Here is a 17,425-nt window from a genome sequence, read left to right on the forward strand (position 1 = left end):
ATGCAGTGTCATCAGCACAATGGGGAGGGAAGCAAAAGAGCAGCTTTTGGAAATGAAAACAACTGCAAATTCCATTTTTTCCCCCAAGTTCCTGCTCTGGCAGCCTTTCTCTGAAGCTGGCAAATCCAGGTACAGACCCATAAGTTGGATCCCTCTCAAACAGCATGAATGCAACTAAGCAGCCAAGACAGGGGCCTGTCCTGGGACAGTGCAATGTCCCCAGATGGGTCCCCAACCAGCAGTGGCTGCAGCACACCCCAATACCCCGAGTGTGCACTCCCACACACTGAGAACCACAGCAAGTCTCTGTGATCCAAACGAGGGCCAGGACAGGATCCCCCAACCATTGCCTCCAGCTCCCAATCCTAGTGCGCCCCCACATGCCTCTCCTGATCTACCTTCCCCATTGCCCAAACCTCTATCCTTCATTGCTTCTTTTAAGGCTGCTCCTGAAATAAAGGAGATTTTTAAAGTGGGGGAAAAAGCAGCAAGGCCACCATGGAAACCAGAAAAGTGGCTGGAGTGGATAGGACCAAACCCCTGAGCAAGATGTGCCTCATCTCAACCAGCTTCTGTCTCTGGGTGGCAAAAGTCCTCATTGAGAATGAGTAAGTAGAGGAAGGACGGTTCTTGGTCCATTTGTCCCTTGCAGTTTGTTTCCCAGTGCATCTATGCTGGGCACCCAGAGCCAGGATAAGACTGTGACTGGAGAGCCAGGAGGGAGTTAAATCTGCATGGAATCCTCAGGACTGCTTTGGGGACGCACAGATGCATAGTAGCAGAACTTTGCCACCGAGTGTCTCATCCCCAGTACCTGTGGACACTGGTGCTCTTCCAGCTACATCTAGCAACCCTCAAATCTGGCCCTGCATGGCACCTCTCCTGGCTGCTGTGCTCCCCTGAGCTCTAGCAGAGCCAAGCAGCTGCTGGAAATGGGGCAAGGACATGGGAGGAGCCCAGCATCACCTCTGGGAGCTGGCCTGGAGTGGTTGCTTACTAGTCAGGGCACAAGTGCACTGGCCAGCTCTGAAAGGCTGGGAGAGGTTCAAGAGCCACAGTGCTGCCAGACTCAGTGCTTGGAGGCTTTGCAGAGAACCACAAAAGTCACTTCCCATCAAGCGTGGGAACAGGGCAGCTTCAGCCCCATGCAACAGCTGAGGAAACAGGCAGGACACAGGCTGAGTGAGAATCCACTGGTCTGCTCTCCCCAAAATGCCTATGCCCTGCCTGGAGAAGGCAACCTTCCATCATGTCAAGGCATAAGGCTGGCAGCCACATCCATCCTGCCAGGCTCCCATGTGCTCCTGTGTTTTGGCGCAAAGAGAGGCAAGGGGGGAAAAAATGAACATCCCTGCTGGCAGCAAAGGGTGCCTGATGGGGAGGGTCTTGGACAACGTGCACCATGTGCTTTGTGTCCCAATTTCTTCCCACAGACCCCTCCACCATGGCAGCGAGGGGCTCAGCAGCCCCAGAGTGCTCCAGCTCAGTAGCTCTCAGGCACAGACCAGCTGCTTCGGGTACTGCTCATCGGGGCTCCTCAAAATGGTTTTAGGGAAAGGTCCCCCGAAGCCTTGAGCACTATGCAGAGCCATGGAGCAGCCAGAGCCGCTGCTGCCCCAGGTGCCCCTCACCTTTCGGCACCCGTGGTCATCCTCCTCCTTCTCCTGGCTCACCCGACCAGGCTTTTTGCAGATGGATGGCAGGGTCTGGTTGCAGGGGCTGTCGTTCCACCTGCCCTCCTGCAGGGTGGGAAGAGGAATGGCAATGAGCCCGTCTGACAGCCTGGGGAATGCCCCAGCCCCTTCACCCCTACCTTGGGTCCAAAGACTTTCCTTCCCTACACCAAATCCCCAAGGATGATGAGATGGATCCCTCCCATCCCAACAACTCCGATGAGTTAGGCTGAACCCAGCTGGAGACACTCCCTAAGAAATTACTTCCTCAGCAATGAGGATGCTGTGATGCTCCTTGCAGAGGTGCAGGATAACCTCCCATCCCCTCCAGGTTCTCACCGGTCCCCAGATGGTCACACAGTCCTCCAGGCTGTCACGGAAGTTGTTGGGCTCGAAGGGGTGCCAGTATGTGAACCTCACGGGCGTCCCGTCTGACCACTCGAAGTTCATCTGCAGCTTGAGGTCATTTAGGCCAATCCAGAGCTCCTCCACATCTGCCAGGACAGGAAGGGAGGGAGTGAAACTCCGTCCTCCTGGCTGACTCTGTGCAGAACCTTTTGGTGACCTCAGCCCTCGTGATGGGACTGGTCTCTGCACAGCACCTGCCAAAACCCACTCAGGGCTCAGCTCTGACCTCCTTGTGCCAGTGGGCAGAAGAGGGGAGGACAGCTCTTGCCTGCAAGGATGAAGCCTCAGAGTGGGAAATACAAGGACATGGACCCCCAGAGTGGGCAACACAGGGACATTTCCTGCAGCTTTCAGAGAGGGGCTAGCAGTATGGGAGTAGAAGTCCAGGTGTGCAGGCTCAGGTCCAGTGAACTACTGGTTTTCAACAGTTCCTTTCCAGCATATCCCAGTCTGCTCCCAGTCTAGGCGCAGCAGTATTTCCTCTCCTTCCTCCACTCTCCTATACCTCCTTGCTGGTCTCCTCCAACAAGTCCAGAAGGAATTTTTTTCCCATCTTTTCCTACATTAACCAGCTGGGACTAGAACCATTCATAGCAGCAGCTTTGTAGTTTTGACTCAGCACTGCAGGATCTGGGAACAGCTTTTACATTTGCTGGGTGGAGGATGCACCCAGATTATGGGCTCCTCCAAGGAATACAGCACCTCCCAGCCTGGGACCTCTGCTACCTGCACAACCACAAAGTCAGCTCTGCAGCCTCCAGCGCATCTAGGGACTTTTCCATGGACTCCGTAAGACAGGAAAGGGGCTGCTGGCACAGCAAGCTCCTCCTTACCTTGCTTGATCTCCTTGGTGACAAATTCCAGCTCAGAGAGGGTGTGGATGCTGACCAGATCACCCCCGCTCCGCAGGCAGGTCTTCTTTGCCTCCTGCCAGCTCTTCTTCTCTCCTACCAGCCGGTAGCAGTTGGACTGGAAGGGATGCCAGCTGGGCTCGCAGTCCACCTTCACCTCAGACCACAAGTCTGGCAGGACACAAGGCAGCCTGAGGGTTCCTGCCCAGCTATCCAGCCCTCTCCTCGGCAGGGAAAGGACAGCAGTCCTGCAAGTGCTCAGCAGACCAAGCCAAAGCCTCAGTGGGAAAGCCATGGCCAAAATATAACAGGTGGTGCAAGGTGTGGGAATGGTGGCTTCAGAGCTCCAGGGAAAAAACAAAATCCCTTCTCTCTGCAGAGGAATGAGGGCAGAGCAGAGCAGACAGCATCCCCTCCCCTGCTGCCCTCCATCCCTCCCTTACAGCCCACCTGGAATGGCACCAAGCACTTCTTGGAAATGTTCCCTGGGGATGACTTTTCCTAAATCTAGGGAATCTGCTCTGTACACCTAGGACACCAGCAAGCTGAGGACACCATGGGCACCTATATGGGCAGCATCCCCTGACCATACTGGGGTGGGAGCACACCCAGATGGGTAACAGAGCTGCCCATTCCCAGTGCTGGTCATCCCTTGCTCACCCGTCAGGAAGGGGTCAGCCGTGGCATTGGGCTTCTTCTTGCAGACGTAGGGGAGGGCAATGCCACAGTCCCGGTTCTGCCACCCCCCGGATGACTCGGTGCGAATCACCCCGCAGTTCTCCTCACTGGGGTTGTCAGGCTGGTCTGGAGAATGGGATAAGGAGGGGACAGGCTACTGAGGAGCCAGGACAGAGCCACCAATGCAGCTCTCCCTGCTTCAACACCAGTAAAACCCCTTTTATTTTGTTATTTTGCACTATGAAGACGACCCCAACATGCCCAGGATTATTTACAGTGACTCAATGCACAAGAACCGGAAGGCTCACTGTTTTACCTGGAAATGTTAATAACAGATAGGGAATCAAAGTACCAGACCTAACTGCTCCTCCGCAAACCTCCTGTGAGGGTATCACTCAAGTGCCTTTGGGTGATGGCACCAGGCATGACTAATGGGCCCTCTTACCTCTGAGTACCCCAGAGACAGGGATGGGTGTCTGCAGCTGGGGACCACTCCTCAGCCACACTCCAGCACTAAGCAGGGATGCAGCAACCCGCCAAACAAGGAATGTCAACCCAGGTTACCCACAAGGTCAACAAGTGATTGCAGAGGGCCAGTTCCCTCTTAGCACCCTCATATTCCTACTTAACTTCAGCTCCTTCTTCTCTCCAGGGTAAGACAACAGAAGCTCTCATTAACTTGAATTAGTTGGGGAGATGATTTTGTCAGTTTTCTATATTAATTCACAATAGCATAGTAAATTGCTGACAGAAATGAGAGTCCTGAATGCACAAGTAAATCAGAAATGTTTCCCTGTTTCATTACCGCCATCTGCATTTATCACATAGCGAGCATACACATGCCTCCCTGTGGAGCAGTTGGCCTGCTCCAGCTCCACAGATTTCCCAGGCTGTTACACAGGCCCCTGGGGCTCTCTGTCCCCATGCAGCAAGGGGATACCCTGCAGCAGCCTGGGTCACCCCCCTTGCCATGGGGTCATAGCTGGTGGTTCCTCAGGCCCCATCACCACCACAACCTCCCCTGTCTCACCACTCTCCCAGTTGAGGTACTTGAGGGGTGAGTTGTCTGACCACTGCCAGCCTCCATTGATGTCCAGGTCATTCAGCCCAATCCAGAGTGTGGAGCTGTACCCAGTCAACAGACCTGGAGCCAACACAGCCAGAGAGGAAGAATCAGTCCCCCAAGCCAAACTCAGTCCCCAGCTTGTCATCCCCCCAAACCTGGGGCAAGCAGAGCAAACTGGCAGTGGCAATCAGCTCTGCCCCAGATGAGGAGTGCACAGCCAGGCTGCCTGAATCCCACCATTGATGTAGGTCTGCTCATGGATCTCTGTGATGCTCAGCAGGTTGGCCCCTTGCTGCTCACAGCTATTCCAGGCTTCCCGCCATGACAGTGTCGACTGAAAGTTGAACTGGTAGCAGCTGTTCGTGAGGTGGTCCTTGTCCCAAAAGGTCTCACAGTCATTGCCTGTGGGGATGAGCAGGGTGAGCACCCAACACAGACACAATAACCCCAGTCACCCAGTAAACCCCAGTAACTTGCTGCTCTGGCACTGCAGACTGCTCACAGGGGGAGAGGAGAAGCCTGACTCTCCAAGAAGGATTGGCATAGAGGTTTTGCTTTTTCCCATTGGATGCGTCCCTTTACTTACTCTTTATAGGGCAGAAGCCCCACCGCTCGTCCTTGCCGTAGTCCTGGGTGGTGGCACACCAGAGGTGCCCGTCCTCCCGCCCCGTGCTGGTGCACTCGTGAAACCACTGGTTGTCGTACTTGAAGGGGATGGTGCAGGGCTTCCCATGGGAGTTGCCCTGGATGGTGTAAATCTCTGAGGGAAAAGAGGAGCCCTTGCTTGAGGATGTGTCAATGGGGGCTGGAGGGAGATTTGGGGTGAGGGGTGTGGGTTGGCCCAGTGTGGGATGTTATGGGGTGCCCAGAGGCTTCCCACTCCCCATCTCCCTGATCCTGCCTGGCTCTGTAGCCCCAGTAAGGTGGGACTGAGCTTCCCAGACAGTAACTGATTGCTGCAGGACCACAGCCTCAGCTCACGTTTTGGGGTTGGTCTGGGTTACAGGATAACACTAACGCCCAGGGAGGTGTTACCAGAGTAAGGCATGGAGCACAGATCCTCCTCGGTGCCGTATGTCCTCCACTGTGAGCCATGCGCCTGGTCCCCCCTGTCCAGAGAGGAATTGCCCATGCGGGCACTGAGATGCTGTGAGAGCTGCTCTCCGAGCCCGCGGCAGCTCCAGCGCATGTTGATTGACTCGCGGTCGCACTCGTAGGTGGCCAAGAGGTGCAGCCCTGCCGTGGCATTGGCCCCATGCCATGACACCCCCAGGCACTGCATGGCCCCCACATTGAAGAGGCGATTTCGGGAGACCCATTTCCACTGCTGGGCTGGAGCACTGGCGTTGCAGTCCTTGGCCAGGCGCACCAGAGAGTCCTTGGTCTCCAGGCAGCCCTGCACACCCGTGTTGTAGATGAGAAAGACTTTGGAGTCTGGGGAGAAAACAAATGGAAAGGGTGAAAGCATTACTGGGGATTCAGTGTGTGCCATGCATGGCCCTGAGCCCTGACAGAACATCCAAATAAGTTTTGGCATGCATCCCTGCGCACAGTACCCAGGACGCTGGGGACCACTCCTTCCCTTCAGCATTGACTCAGGGTTTGTCCCAGCACCATCCTCGCTGGTGGGCTCTGGGCAGAGTGACGAGGGTGGGTGCCTGTATCCAGTGTGGCATCACCAAGGGTGGCTGTTGGGCATCGGAGTCAGCACAAGGTGCTCGCCCACTCTAACTGCATCGTTAGAGCTGTTCAAAACTGACCTCCCATGGGCAGCACTTGGCTGCAGCATTTCCAGACATTGCAACGATGGCAGTGCTGGAGATGGCTTTGGCACCAGCCATCTGAAGAGAAAAACAGAGCAGGGAAATAGCGCATCCGGCATTGCTACGTGTGTTTGGGGACCTGCTAAAAACTGGAGCAAACAGGAACTGCTGGGGAAGGTCTCCCATCCTGTGAAGGAAAATGCCTGCACAGCCCCAGCTCCAGCAAATACAAAATGTCATGTCAGGAGCTTTTGGAATCTCAGCCCAGGCACTGGGAGATGGAAGTCAAGTAAAGGGAATTGCTGCCAGCAGATAGAGATTCAGCCGATGAGGAAAGACAGGCCGAGATCAACCCCAACTCCACATACATCCCACAGTCTTGCCTGCTGCCATGGGCCAACTGTGCATCCCCAAGGAAATTCCCTGACCCCAGCATCACTGGGGGCCACCCTCCCAGGTGACTTTATCCCAAAACCTGTATAAACCAGTAAATTCCAAACATTATGCTAGGACACGCTGCTCCAGCTGATGTGTCATGTTTAAAATACACTTTGTTTATTCAAATGAATGTTTCTAAGCTAAAAAGCCACCTCAGGGCTTCTCACTCCCTCTTCTTGCCCTAACACCCCAGTAAGAATCCTCCCAAAGCACCACATCAACACCACCACTTTTGTTGTTCTTTTTTTGTTATAAAACATCCCAATTTTTTTCCACCACAAACATTCACCAGAAGTCCAAGTGAACTCACGGGCCCCACTATATTTAGCTTTGGTTTGCTTTGGTTTTTTGCCATTGTATGCATTTTTGGGCTGAAAAGGTTTTCATTTCCTATTTCCCCACAACCTCACCCTGTCCCAGATCTGTTGTTACAGGCAGCTCTGGCACATTCATGCAACATCTTGGCTCACAGAACTTCTCTGCCTGTGTATGAAATGGAAAAAGAAGTGTAGGAAGACAGACATCCCCATTTCTTTTGGTTCAGTATTGACCCAGCTCTGGGACAGAAATGATGTCAGAGGCCCCTTCCCCAGCCCAAATGACATTTATTTGATGATGTCAAATAAACAAAAGTAAAGCTTGTTTGCAGGGCTTTATTTAAGGGAAATACTTCATTTCACTGAAAATGTTTTTAAAATCATGGCAAGTGAGAAAATAAGCAAAAATCTAGACAGGGCTGATTCTGGCTGGCTGAAGCTCAGGTTCCTTAAGCTAGTGCTGGTGCTTCTCCAGCTGGAACTGGCCTGATCCTGACCTGGACAGTGGGAGACCAGCTCATTCCCCATCAAACACCTTCTCCCCATGCCAGCATCACCCATGCCACACCCAGCCCATTGCTCTCCCCTTCCTACCTACAGTGAGGGCAGTGCAGCCCCTCCAGCACCACGGACATGGGGGTCTTTAAGCAGATTTGGGTGATGTAGCATTAGTGCTGTGACCCACTGGAGCAGGATGAGGTCTCCCTGGGGCACAGCTTCATGCCACAGTGGCTCCTCTGCAAGGAGCCAGACACTAGTGCTTTGCTTCTTAGAATAGAAAAAGCTGCTATACCATGAACATCACTACAGGGAGCATCAGCAACAGGACACTCTTCACTGTTATCTGTGAGCCCTGTCTTGCGAGAAAAAATAATATCGGTTTGGAAAATCCCTGAAGCAGCTCAGGAATCAGTGTCAATGTGCTCAGTGCCACGGTGGGGCACACTCACCAGTGGCCCTGCAGTGGCACCGAGTTCAAGGAAGCTATCCAGACTGAAGGGGGCAGGCCTGGGGCCAGAGAAGCATAAAATACCATTTTACTCTAAAAAGAGAAGAGCTGGAGGTAGGAAATTATAGGCTACGGGATTTGGGCAGTCCCTTGCATGCTGCAAGCAGCTCAGGCCCTTGGCTCAAAGAAGACAGGAGAGGCCACGCGGTGTGTGTCCTCAGTGCCTGCTGAGCCAAGGAAAAATGGGAAACCTCCAGCACCAGCTCAGCCCTGGCACCTCCCGAGCTCTTCCAGCAAAATCGCTGTGCAAAACCAGTCGCTGTGCACTGCTGGGGAGGAGATGGGCCGACAACCCATATGAGCTTAATACAAAGCAGCAAAGCTGTGCTTCATCAAAAATACACCTTTCTTTCCCTTATTGCTATGGAATTTGGGGTTGACTGGGTCCATGACATTGGCAGTGGTGCTTGGATAGGTTCCTGGTCACTGAAAGGAGCGTTCAGCATTCCTGACCTCAGGATAGATGTGCAGTTGTATAGGAGGAGGCAAGTTTGGATCAATGAATCCCTTTCCCCAAGCTGGTATTCTGCAGAGCAAACCCAGTCCTTGCAGGAGGCAGCTCCAGAGGAGTATCCCAAAGAGACAAGGAATGTCCCCATCCCTTCCAGGGCCTGCTCTCCTGCACTGCCCTCAGTAGCCATGGCGCAGCTATGGCTGATTCCTTTCAGAGATGTTCCTCAGGTTTTGGTACCCACCTGTGGACCTGAAATCACACAGGCAGAGCTTTTCCCCAATTATAGAAACCCACCCACAGCAACACCTGCAGATCCTTCCCAGAGAGGAGTTGTCCTCTGGCACGGGACAAAGAGCACTGGAAAACACAATTCTGTTGGATGTTCTGCCTGGAATCACCAAAATTAAACCAGGGCTGGGATTGGCATTCTCTGTCTCTCCCTCCTGCATCCTCTCTCTTTTGAGCAGGAGCAGCTCTGACCCATCACACCCTGGTCCTCCTCCTCCTCTGCGAAGGACTTCTGAAAGCAAAGCAAAATCCCACACACTCCCACCAAGGATGGTGTCTTGTCCCAGCCATGCAGCCACTGGGATGCTGCCTTCAGCCTGCTGGTGGGATCACAGAAAGCAGCTGGTGCTACAAGGTAGTGTGACGGTGGGGACAGGGGGAGGTGGGACTGAAAGCAGGACACTGGCTCTGCCAGCAGAAACACTCTCCTCTCCCACGTGGGAAATACTGGGATGCTCATGCCCAAGCACGGAGGGAGAAATTTTCTTTGGCACTGGTGGCTGAACAGTACAGGGATGGAGAAGCTGCCGTCTTTTGAGGCAGCCCTCAAGGGAGATTTTACACCCTGTGCTGGCTCCAGGTTCTTTTTCTTAATCAATAAAAAGCAAGTTCCTGGCCAGCAGGAAGCCTGAACTGAAGGAACTCAGCTCAACCCTTCCCACAACAGCATTACCACCCCCAAGCAAATAAAGAAAGCTTCATAAGCAGCAATTTTGGAGACTGTGGGCAGCACTGGATGAGAGGCCACAGAGACAGTAGACAGAGAAAGCCCTGCAGCATGACACGGATGGGCATCCTTGGCACCACCCAGCCTCAAGCACATTCCAGCTCAGCCACCCACAACAGGACACCCAGGGCATCCTTGCTTCATTGCATTTGTCATCCGCCCATCACCAGCAAAAAACGCAAGAAAGGACTGAAGCTACAGCTGGACCCTGGTCCTGGACTGGAGCAGCTCCAGGGCTCTGGTGCAATTACAACTGAAAGCAAAAGCTGTCCCAAACATGTCAGGGCTGTGAAGCTCTGTTACCACATCCCTGCCAGCCCCTGCCACATCTTTGGCTCCTCTGTGAAAGTGGCACTCTGTGATGCCAAGAGCCCCTCGCAAACCTCAGCCGTGCAGCTGTCCTGGCAACAGTGCTCCCTGCCCTTGTTCTCACTCAAGGTTCCCCTTTATGTGGGATGCCCCAAAAAACACAGCTACAAATCGCTTGTGCAGGAGGCTGAGAACACCCAGAGCCACAAGGACGATCCCTCTTGGAGGCTCCTGTGCTGCAGACACACCGTAGATAATGGTTGCTCCAGACCACCTGGTAAAGGCAGCAAAGCCTTGAAGCCCACAAGGTACCCCAGCCGTGCCAGCAAACAGGGCTCCATTGGCACTCTGAGGCTCACGAGCTCCCTCAGAGGCTGCAGCCCCTGTGCTAACTAACGCCTTCATTTGGATTTGTGAGCCCAGGAAATGTTTACTTGTAACATTCTGCAGCAAGAAACCCACTCTTCACTAACAGGGAGCAGAAAGGAATCCCTGTTTCAGCCTGAACCTCCTCATGTAATGTGTCTCACCTTCCAGCAAGCAGGGCACAGCAAACCTAAGCAACCTACTCCAAAGTGCCATCTTTTCACCCTATTTTTGCAGCCCAAGGGTGAGCAGTGGCTCTGAAACCCACATGGCACCAATGGGTGAAAAACAGCGGAAAGTGGAAACTCATTCACAATAAACATGGTGGGGATGCACCAAGTATGGGGGAAAGATCAGCAACAGAGAAGAAAAAATTCCTCTGAAATAAAAAAAACAAATAGAAAAAGATGACAAAAAAAAAGCAGACAGACTGGGAGAGCTGTTCACCTGGAGAAAAGAAGTCTCCAGGGAGACCTCAGAGCCCCTGCCAGTGCCTAAAGGGGCTCCAAGAGAACTGGACAAGGACTTTGGACAAAGGCCTGGAGTGACAGGACAGTGACTTCAAGCTGGAGGAGGGCAGTGTTCGATGGCATATTGGGAAGAAACTTCTTCTGTGTAAGAATGGAGTGGCCCTGGCACAGGTTGCCTAGAGAATCTGTGGATGTCCCATCCCTGGTAATGTACAAGGCCATGTTGGATGGGGCTTGAAGCAGCCTGGTCTAGTGGAAGGTGTCCCTTCCCATGCAGGGGGCGGAAGGAGATGGTCTTTAAGGACCCTTTCAACCCAAGCTAATTTGGGACTCCACAAAGAACTAAAAATCACTGCTCATGGAACACAGGATTGTTTCACCTGACAGCCTTAGCTGAGCCCAGCTTGCATAGCCCTGAAGAGGAGAGGGAACTGCTGGAATGGGGAGAGACCAACCTGACGACTCACCTTCCATTCACCCTCACATTTGCGAGGGCAGGACCGCAGGGCTGCCTCCCTGACTATGCCCAGCCAGCTCTGTTGAGGGATACAGCAGGATCACAGAAAAGCCCCAACTCTATCTTGAATTTCATGTTACTGGACAAATTATTCCTCTAGAGGAAAATCCCCTTCCTGGAGAGTAGTTCCCAGCAAAGTCTAGCTCCAGCAGTCAGTCCAGGGAAGATCCTTATGGTCTTGGTGTGCAGAACAGCAAAAAGCATAGCCATTGCCATGAAGAGCACCAACTTTTGGCCCAAGGAAGGAGCCTGTGCATCCTTCTGCGGGCTGAGAATGGGAAACAGTGATAAAAGCATCAGCTGTGTCCATGGGAGCTAGCAACAGCAAAGCTAGAGCATCCCTGCTGCCAGCAATCACACGACATGAGAACATTCCCAGCCTGCGGGAAGGACATCAGTGCTGTACCTCCCCCCCAGCTGCTTTTGGCATTGGTAACTCCATGCAACTCCTTAGAGAGGAACTTTAGACTGAAAAAAAAAATAAAAGGGAAGGAAATGCAGCCATACTGGCAGCCCCAGGACACGTCTGGCTCAGGAAGAGCACCAGTCCCGTCTGCTCCAGAGCTGAGAGGAGACACAACCCCCACTCCTGACACTCCTAAATTAGAGGTTTGCAGCAAATGAGCAATGATGCCCAGCATCCCACACTCATCCAGCACAGCACAACCCTGGGGCTCAGCTGGGGCCAGACTTGCCAGAAGCAGCTCTGGGTGCACAAAGCCAAGCTCCAGAATAAAAGTGGGTGGTTGTTGTTTTTTTAAAAACAGATGTCAGGGAGTAAAGGACCTCTTGCTACAAAGAAGAAAGTGAAGCTTCTGACAGTCTAGTTGTGGGTATGGAGCAACAGGATGTGCACTTGGAGCTGAGAAACTCCTCTTGGCTGCCCCAGCAGTCAGAGAGAAGCTCCTGTTTATATGGTGGGAGCTGTATGAGATGAGCCTCTTACTTGGCTGTGATGATAATGGCTACCTACCGCCCTGCTCACTCCTGCTGTCTCGTAAAGGTTTTGGAATGGACCACATACTTCACTTCAGCCTCTCTGCAGACATTAAGAAGCCCATTCTCCCAGCATCTTGCCGGGGACACAGATGAAAGAATGCATTCCAGAAGGGATGCCTGTCCCTGGGCAGCCCAAGGGACTCACCACAGCCGTGGCCACAAGGGAGACAAGAGCCCCAGAATCTGCTCTCTGGTACCCAGCAAAGGATAGAAGGATGGAAATTTTCCCCAATTTCTCCCTAGACTTGGCTCAGGCTCCAGCCCTGCAGCAGCTGCATTCATCCAGAGGTTCTGACTCCCCAGGAAGGCAGGGAAATGAAAGCAGCACCATCCACTGAATGGGCTCCAGCCAGGATAGAGGAGTGCAATGGACCCAAGAGCACAGTGGGAGAGGCAAAGGCTCCCTCCCAGGACATGGTGGCCAAGCACTCACCCCTGAGCACTGCTCTCGCCCCAGATCCTCTGACAGTTCCCATTCCCTCACCGACCAGCACCCCAGACCCCCTGGCCAGCAAACTGGCCAGTGGTGTGATGTGATATACAGGACAGCCCTGACATGTCCTCAAAGACAGGTGCTTCCAGCACAGTTGGCTGAAGACTTACCAAATTTTTCAAAACTACTCAAGAAACTCCCCCCAAAATGATGAAAGATCCATAGATTTCTCCTCCCTTGTTTCTCCAGTACCACTCCTGAAGTTACTTCTCTGAGCAGTGGTATCACTGTCTCTGGACAAGGACTCCCTATTCACCAGACCCAAGAACACTCACACTTCCAGGGGCAGCCTCTGGTGTCCCACATATATATTTTTTTGTAATTAAAATTATATTTACCATGAAGCTTCTCACTGGGTGCCCTTCCCCTTCCTCATGCCCAGCACTCCCAGACCAGGCATTACCAGGGTAATGGGGCCATTACTACAGAGCCCCAAGTCTCCACATCTGGATTCAGCTGAAGGAATGGGAAAAGCTCAATCTGTCCATTCCACCTCTTCATCATCCTACAAACAAGGCTGTTTTAAATGGAAAATCCCGTATTCGTCCCTATTGCAACAGCATGAGGTGAAGCGCAGGACTGAGCAGTGGGATGGAGGTGATACTGGAAAATACCCTGTGCCCCGTGAAACAGCCAAACCTTTGCTCCTAGACTAAAGAGCGCTCCCAGGAATTTGTAAATCAATCCACAAATCATTTTCTAATCCTTAAGAAATTACAGATGGGTTCTTTAAGAACAAGAGCATCTGTGTGGGTCTCTTTTGGGCTCCAAGCAATCTTTGGAATGAGAAAAATGTCGATGCTCTGCGAGCTGCGCACTGTTCAGATTAATTAAAATCCTGCTCCTCACTGCACATGAAGAACTAAATTTTACAAATTGCTTAAACAACCCTTCAGGAAATGCTGTCTTACGACGGGCTGGAATGGGTGGGAGGGTGGCCACCACTCCCACTCCCACCCAAGATCCAAATGCATTCACAGAGCTGAGCAGGGCATGATGATCCAGTGAGTAACACTGGGACCACTGGCAGAGCTGGACAAAGCCTTCCCTTCCCTGTTCCAAGCACCCGCCGAGGCAATAGGACCAGAGCTTCTTGTGATGGATTTATCATCTAGAAAAAATTATTTAGTACAGAGGGATGATAACACCCTCAGCACACATTTGCTTTGATTTTGGGGGAAAAAGTTTCCTTGGAAAATACTTAAGGAAGTAATACTTAAGGAGAGTGCCTCTGCCTGCAAGGAAAGGTGCAAAATCCAGACAGAGAGAAAATAAAGCCAGGGAGAAAAATCTGCAACGTGGCCTTAACTATCACCAAGGCCTCACGCCTGAAAATGCCTTCGCACATGCTGGCAAGGAGCACCTCCCCATGGGAAACCTCCTGGGATCCCCACACCAGCTGGGTGGCTTCAGGGGAAAGGGACAGTCTTTGCATGGAAGGTTAAATTAAATCTCTTTGCACTCTTCTCATTCTTACACAAGCACCATCCCCAGCCCTGCTGCCACGTCCTAGTGGCTGCTGTGGCTGCAGACGGTGAGGAGGTGAGGTCTCTCCACTCTCCCTTGTGCCCTGCCAGGCTCCAGCAGCAAAGCTAACACCTCTGACCCCTTTTCCTGCTCCCAAACAGTCCAAAGAAGATTGAGGTAAATTTTTTGGGGGCTGCATTTGCCATGCAACAAGCTATTTCCATTAGGAAGGGGAAAAGGGGGCGGGGGGAGGAGTTCATGCAAAGGCTGCTCTGTTTGCTCTACAGGCTGTAAATTCTTTCCAGGTCTCTTCTGTGTTCTCTCTTGCCCCACAGCTGACATGGCAGGGCCTACACTGAGCACTGGATAGGTGGGAAGTAGATCCAGAGTGAAGTCCTGGCATTGAGACAAGGACCTTGTCCTGCCTGCAGCCATGGCAGGATGGGAGCTGCTACCTCAGTTTCCCTAGAAAGGCATGTGGGTGTCCACACTATGCTGCACAGATGGGTCAGCTGGCTCCAGCAAGGAGCCCCAAACCTCCTGCCAAGAGCTCTGCTCCACCTTTCTGGCTGACCCGGAGGTGAGAGTTTGGCACAAACCTCTAAAGGAAGCAAGAGCTCCCCAGGGGAATCAATGCTGACTGCCGGGCTGGCCCCCACTGAAAGTGTCTTTGGAAACAAGGAACTCTTAGGACTATTCCATCCTGATCCCAAACTCCCAGAGAAGATCCTCTCTGAGCTGTAAACCAGCCTGCTGCTGGGGGATCCTGGATGTAGCACCTTCATAGGCGCCATCGTCTGCCCCCTTCATCCACTGGGTCCAAAGCAGGATTGATGCAGGGCTGGAGCAGCTGAAAGGGGAGATGGGGAAGAGGAAGAGCTGAAGGTGCTCAGCACTAGCAAGGCACGAGTGGCACAGCGGGCTGGCGGCCACTGAAAGCTGCCTTGTTCCTCTCTCAGGCCCAGCATGGGGTCAGCTGCCACCGTGCTCCCGCCCCACAGCCGGGACAGAGGTGCCTCTGTCCTCGGAATCGCCAGACCTGGATCCCACTGACATTTTTTGGGATGAAACAGACAGGATTGACCTGTAAAGGTTGTAAAACCTTGCTGAAATGAAATAACCCCCTTAAAGTCCACAGAAGTAGGAATCCACGGCCCTCAAGTAAATTATGGGGAAGTGTAACGGGGAAGTCCAGCTGAGATGTCTAAAAACAGCAGCAAACCCCGACTGCTCTTCCAAATTCCTCAGGGTACAGGGGTCTCCTTTCCCATTGCTTCCCACTTTCTCCATCTCCCAGCCAAGCAGTTTCTCTTCTGATCCCAGAACTGATCCCTTGCTTGGCATGGGATTGCTGCCCACTGTCATCATGTCCATGACCTCGTGTTTGCCCCTTGAGCGAGGCGGCTCAGTCCCAGGCACTGGGAGCCTAGGGGGACAGGGGGAAGCAAGAGGTCAAGGGATCGGTTTGTTCCTATTCCAAATCTGCTTTGGATTTGATAAATGTGCACTGATAAAATAGGCCAAGGGTTTACAGTTGTTATTTTCAGGGAAAAGCAGTCAATTTTGCTTTCTTTTGAAATTTTAAAGTTTTATCAATAGGGCCAAAATAATTCAAGGAAGCCCCTAAAGCAGCTTCTTAGTTCTAGGCTAGACTGTCCTGGGATAAAAAGGATCTCAAATGGCAATTTCAGGAGCCGTGCAGAGAAGCCTCCAGTGTCTGCTTCACGATGCCTCCAAAAGGTTAAAAAAAGATAAAATAAAACCCGTTGACTTTATTGTGAGGAGTTACCAAAAAAAAAAAAAAAAAAGAGTTTGCAAATACTCACTCGGGCCCCGATCCCGGGGGACACTTTTCCATAAGATTAAAACGAAGGGGGTCAGGATGGGAGAGGGCGGCAAGTTCCAACAAACCTCTTCGGCCCCTTCCCGACCTCCCGCTCCGCGAACTGGCCTCCCCGGACAGACAAAGGGCCGGAGCGGGGCCACTCGGCGCGGGGAGTTAAACTCAAGAGTGATAAAAGGGAGTGAAAACGCGGCGGAACGGGAAGAAAACCGGCGCGACCAAACTGGAGAAAACAAAATGCGGCGGAAGGCACCACGACCGAAGAGGGATGGAGTAAAACAAACCGTAGTAAAAGCAAATAAAACATTCCGCGAGGAAATAAGCCACAGCGATGTGATCCGCGTTAGAGCCAGGCAGCCCCCCCGCCCTGCCCGCTGCCTCCGGGGTCCCGCCGCTCCCTCCCCGGGGGAGCCCGGCCCGGCTGGGTCCCCCAGCCCTGGTTCGGCTCCTCGACGTGGTTTGGCTCCTCGCGCCCCCTTTCCCCCCGATAAGAAAACTCGGGAAAGTGGAGGGAGGGAGGAAGAGCGCGGTCCCACCTGGGTGCGCAGCGCCGAGCAGCAGCTGGAGCCCGAGGAGGCAGCAGAGGGGGGGGCACAGGGGGGAGCAGCCGGGTCGCGGTCCCGCTGAACCGCGCCCCATCCCCGGCGCTGCCCGTTCCGCTCCGCTCCGTTCCTGCCGGGCCGGGGCCGTGCGCGGGGAGGGGGTGGGGGGAGGGGGAAAAGGAGAAGGAGAAGGAGGAGAAGGAGAAGGAGGAGAAGGAGGAGGAGGAGGGACGAGAGCGGGAGAGGGAGGGAAAGAAAGGGGGGGTGGGGGAAAGAAAGTTACAAAATAAAATAAGATAAAAACCGCAGCGTGTGCGCCGGGCTCAGACACTGCGTCAGCAGACCGGGGCCCGGCCCAGCGGCGGCTAGAGAGCGGGGGCGCCGCCCGAGCTCGGGGGGCTCCGCCCGCTGCAGCGCATCGCCAGGGCGGGGGTCCGGGGGTGAAGTGGGGGAGCGGCAGAAGCGAAGCCCGGCCTGGCCAGAGCATCCCAGGGATGGCTGGCTCCCCCGGCAGAGTACCCACGCAGCCCTCTCCGCACCTCGGGTGGTCCGGATGCTCGGGTACGGGGCGGAGAGTGTGGGGAAGATGCCCGCGGTGCCGCCAGTCCCGCGTCGGGTTCCGCTGCGGGTCCTCAGCGTGGGACCCCACCTCGCAGGGGAGAGCAGCCAAGGGCTGCCGCGAGCTCCCACCACACATCGTTACTTGCACCTCCGCCTGCCCGGCAGAGTTATTTCACCCCAAGCACA

The 17,425-nt window shown here is 53.6% G+C and overlaps 1 protein-coding gene across 1 annotated transcript in view; it reads right to left on the bottom strand.

Moving 5' to 3' along the window:
• Positions 1 to 16,825, bottom strand: part of MRC2 (mannose receptor C-type 2) — a 29,461-nt gene extending 12,636 nt beyond the window's left edge. Inside the window, exons 1-9 of the mRNA XM_014884785.2 lie at positions 16,673 to 16,825; positions 5,712 to 6,110; positions 5,263 to 5,436; positions 4,914 to 5,078; positions 4,641 to 4,754; positions 3,593 to 3,736; positions 2,915 to 3,103; positions 2,013 to 2,167; positions 1,632 to 1,739 (exon numbers count right to left, since the gene is read on the bottom strand). Coding sequence (XP_014740271.1) covers positions 1,632 to 1,739; positions 2,013 to 2,167; positions 2,915 to 3,103; positions 3,593 to 3,736; positions 4,641 to 4,754; positions 4,914 to 5,078; positions 5,263 to 5,436; positions 5,712 to 6,110; positions 16,673 to 16,775 — 1,551 coding nt within the window. The 5' untranslated portion in view covers positions 16,776 to 16,825. The remainder of the gene's footprint in view (positions 1 to 1,631; positions 1,740 to 2,012; positions 2,168 to 2,914; positions 3,104 to 3,592; positions 3,737 to 4,640; positions 4,755 to 4,913; positions 5,079 to 5,262; positions 5,437 to 5,711; positions 6,111 to 16,672) is intronic.
• Positions 16,826 to 17,425: the final 600 nt, after the last annotated feature.

Source organism: Sturnus vulgaris, chromosome 27 (genome assembly GCF_052056855.1).
Source record: "Sturnus vulgaris isolate bStuVul1 chromosome 27, bStuVul1.hap1, whole genome shotgun sequence".
In the NCBI taxonomy this organism is placed as follows: Eukaryota; Metazoa; Chordata; class Aves; order Passeriformes; family Sturnidae; genus Sturnus; species Sturnus vulgaris.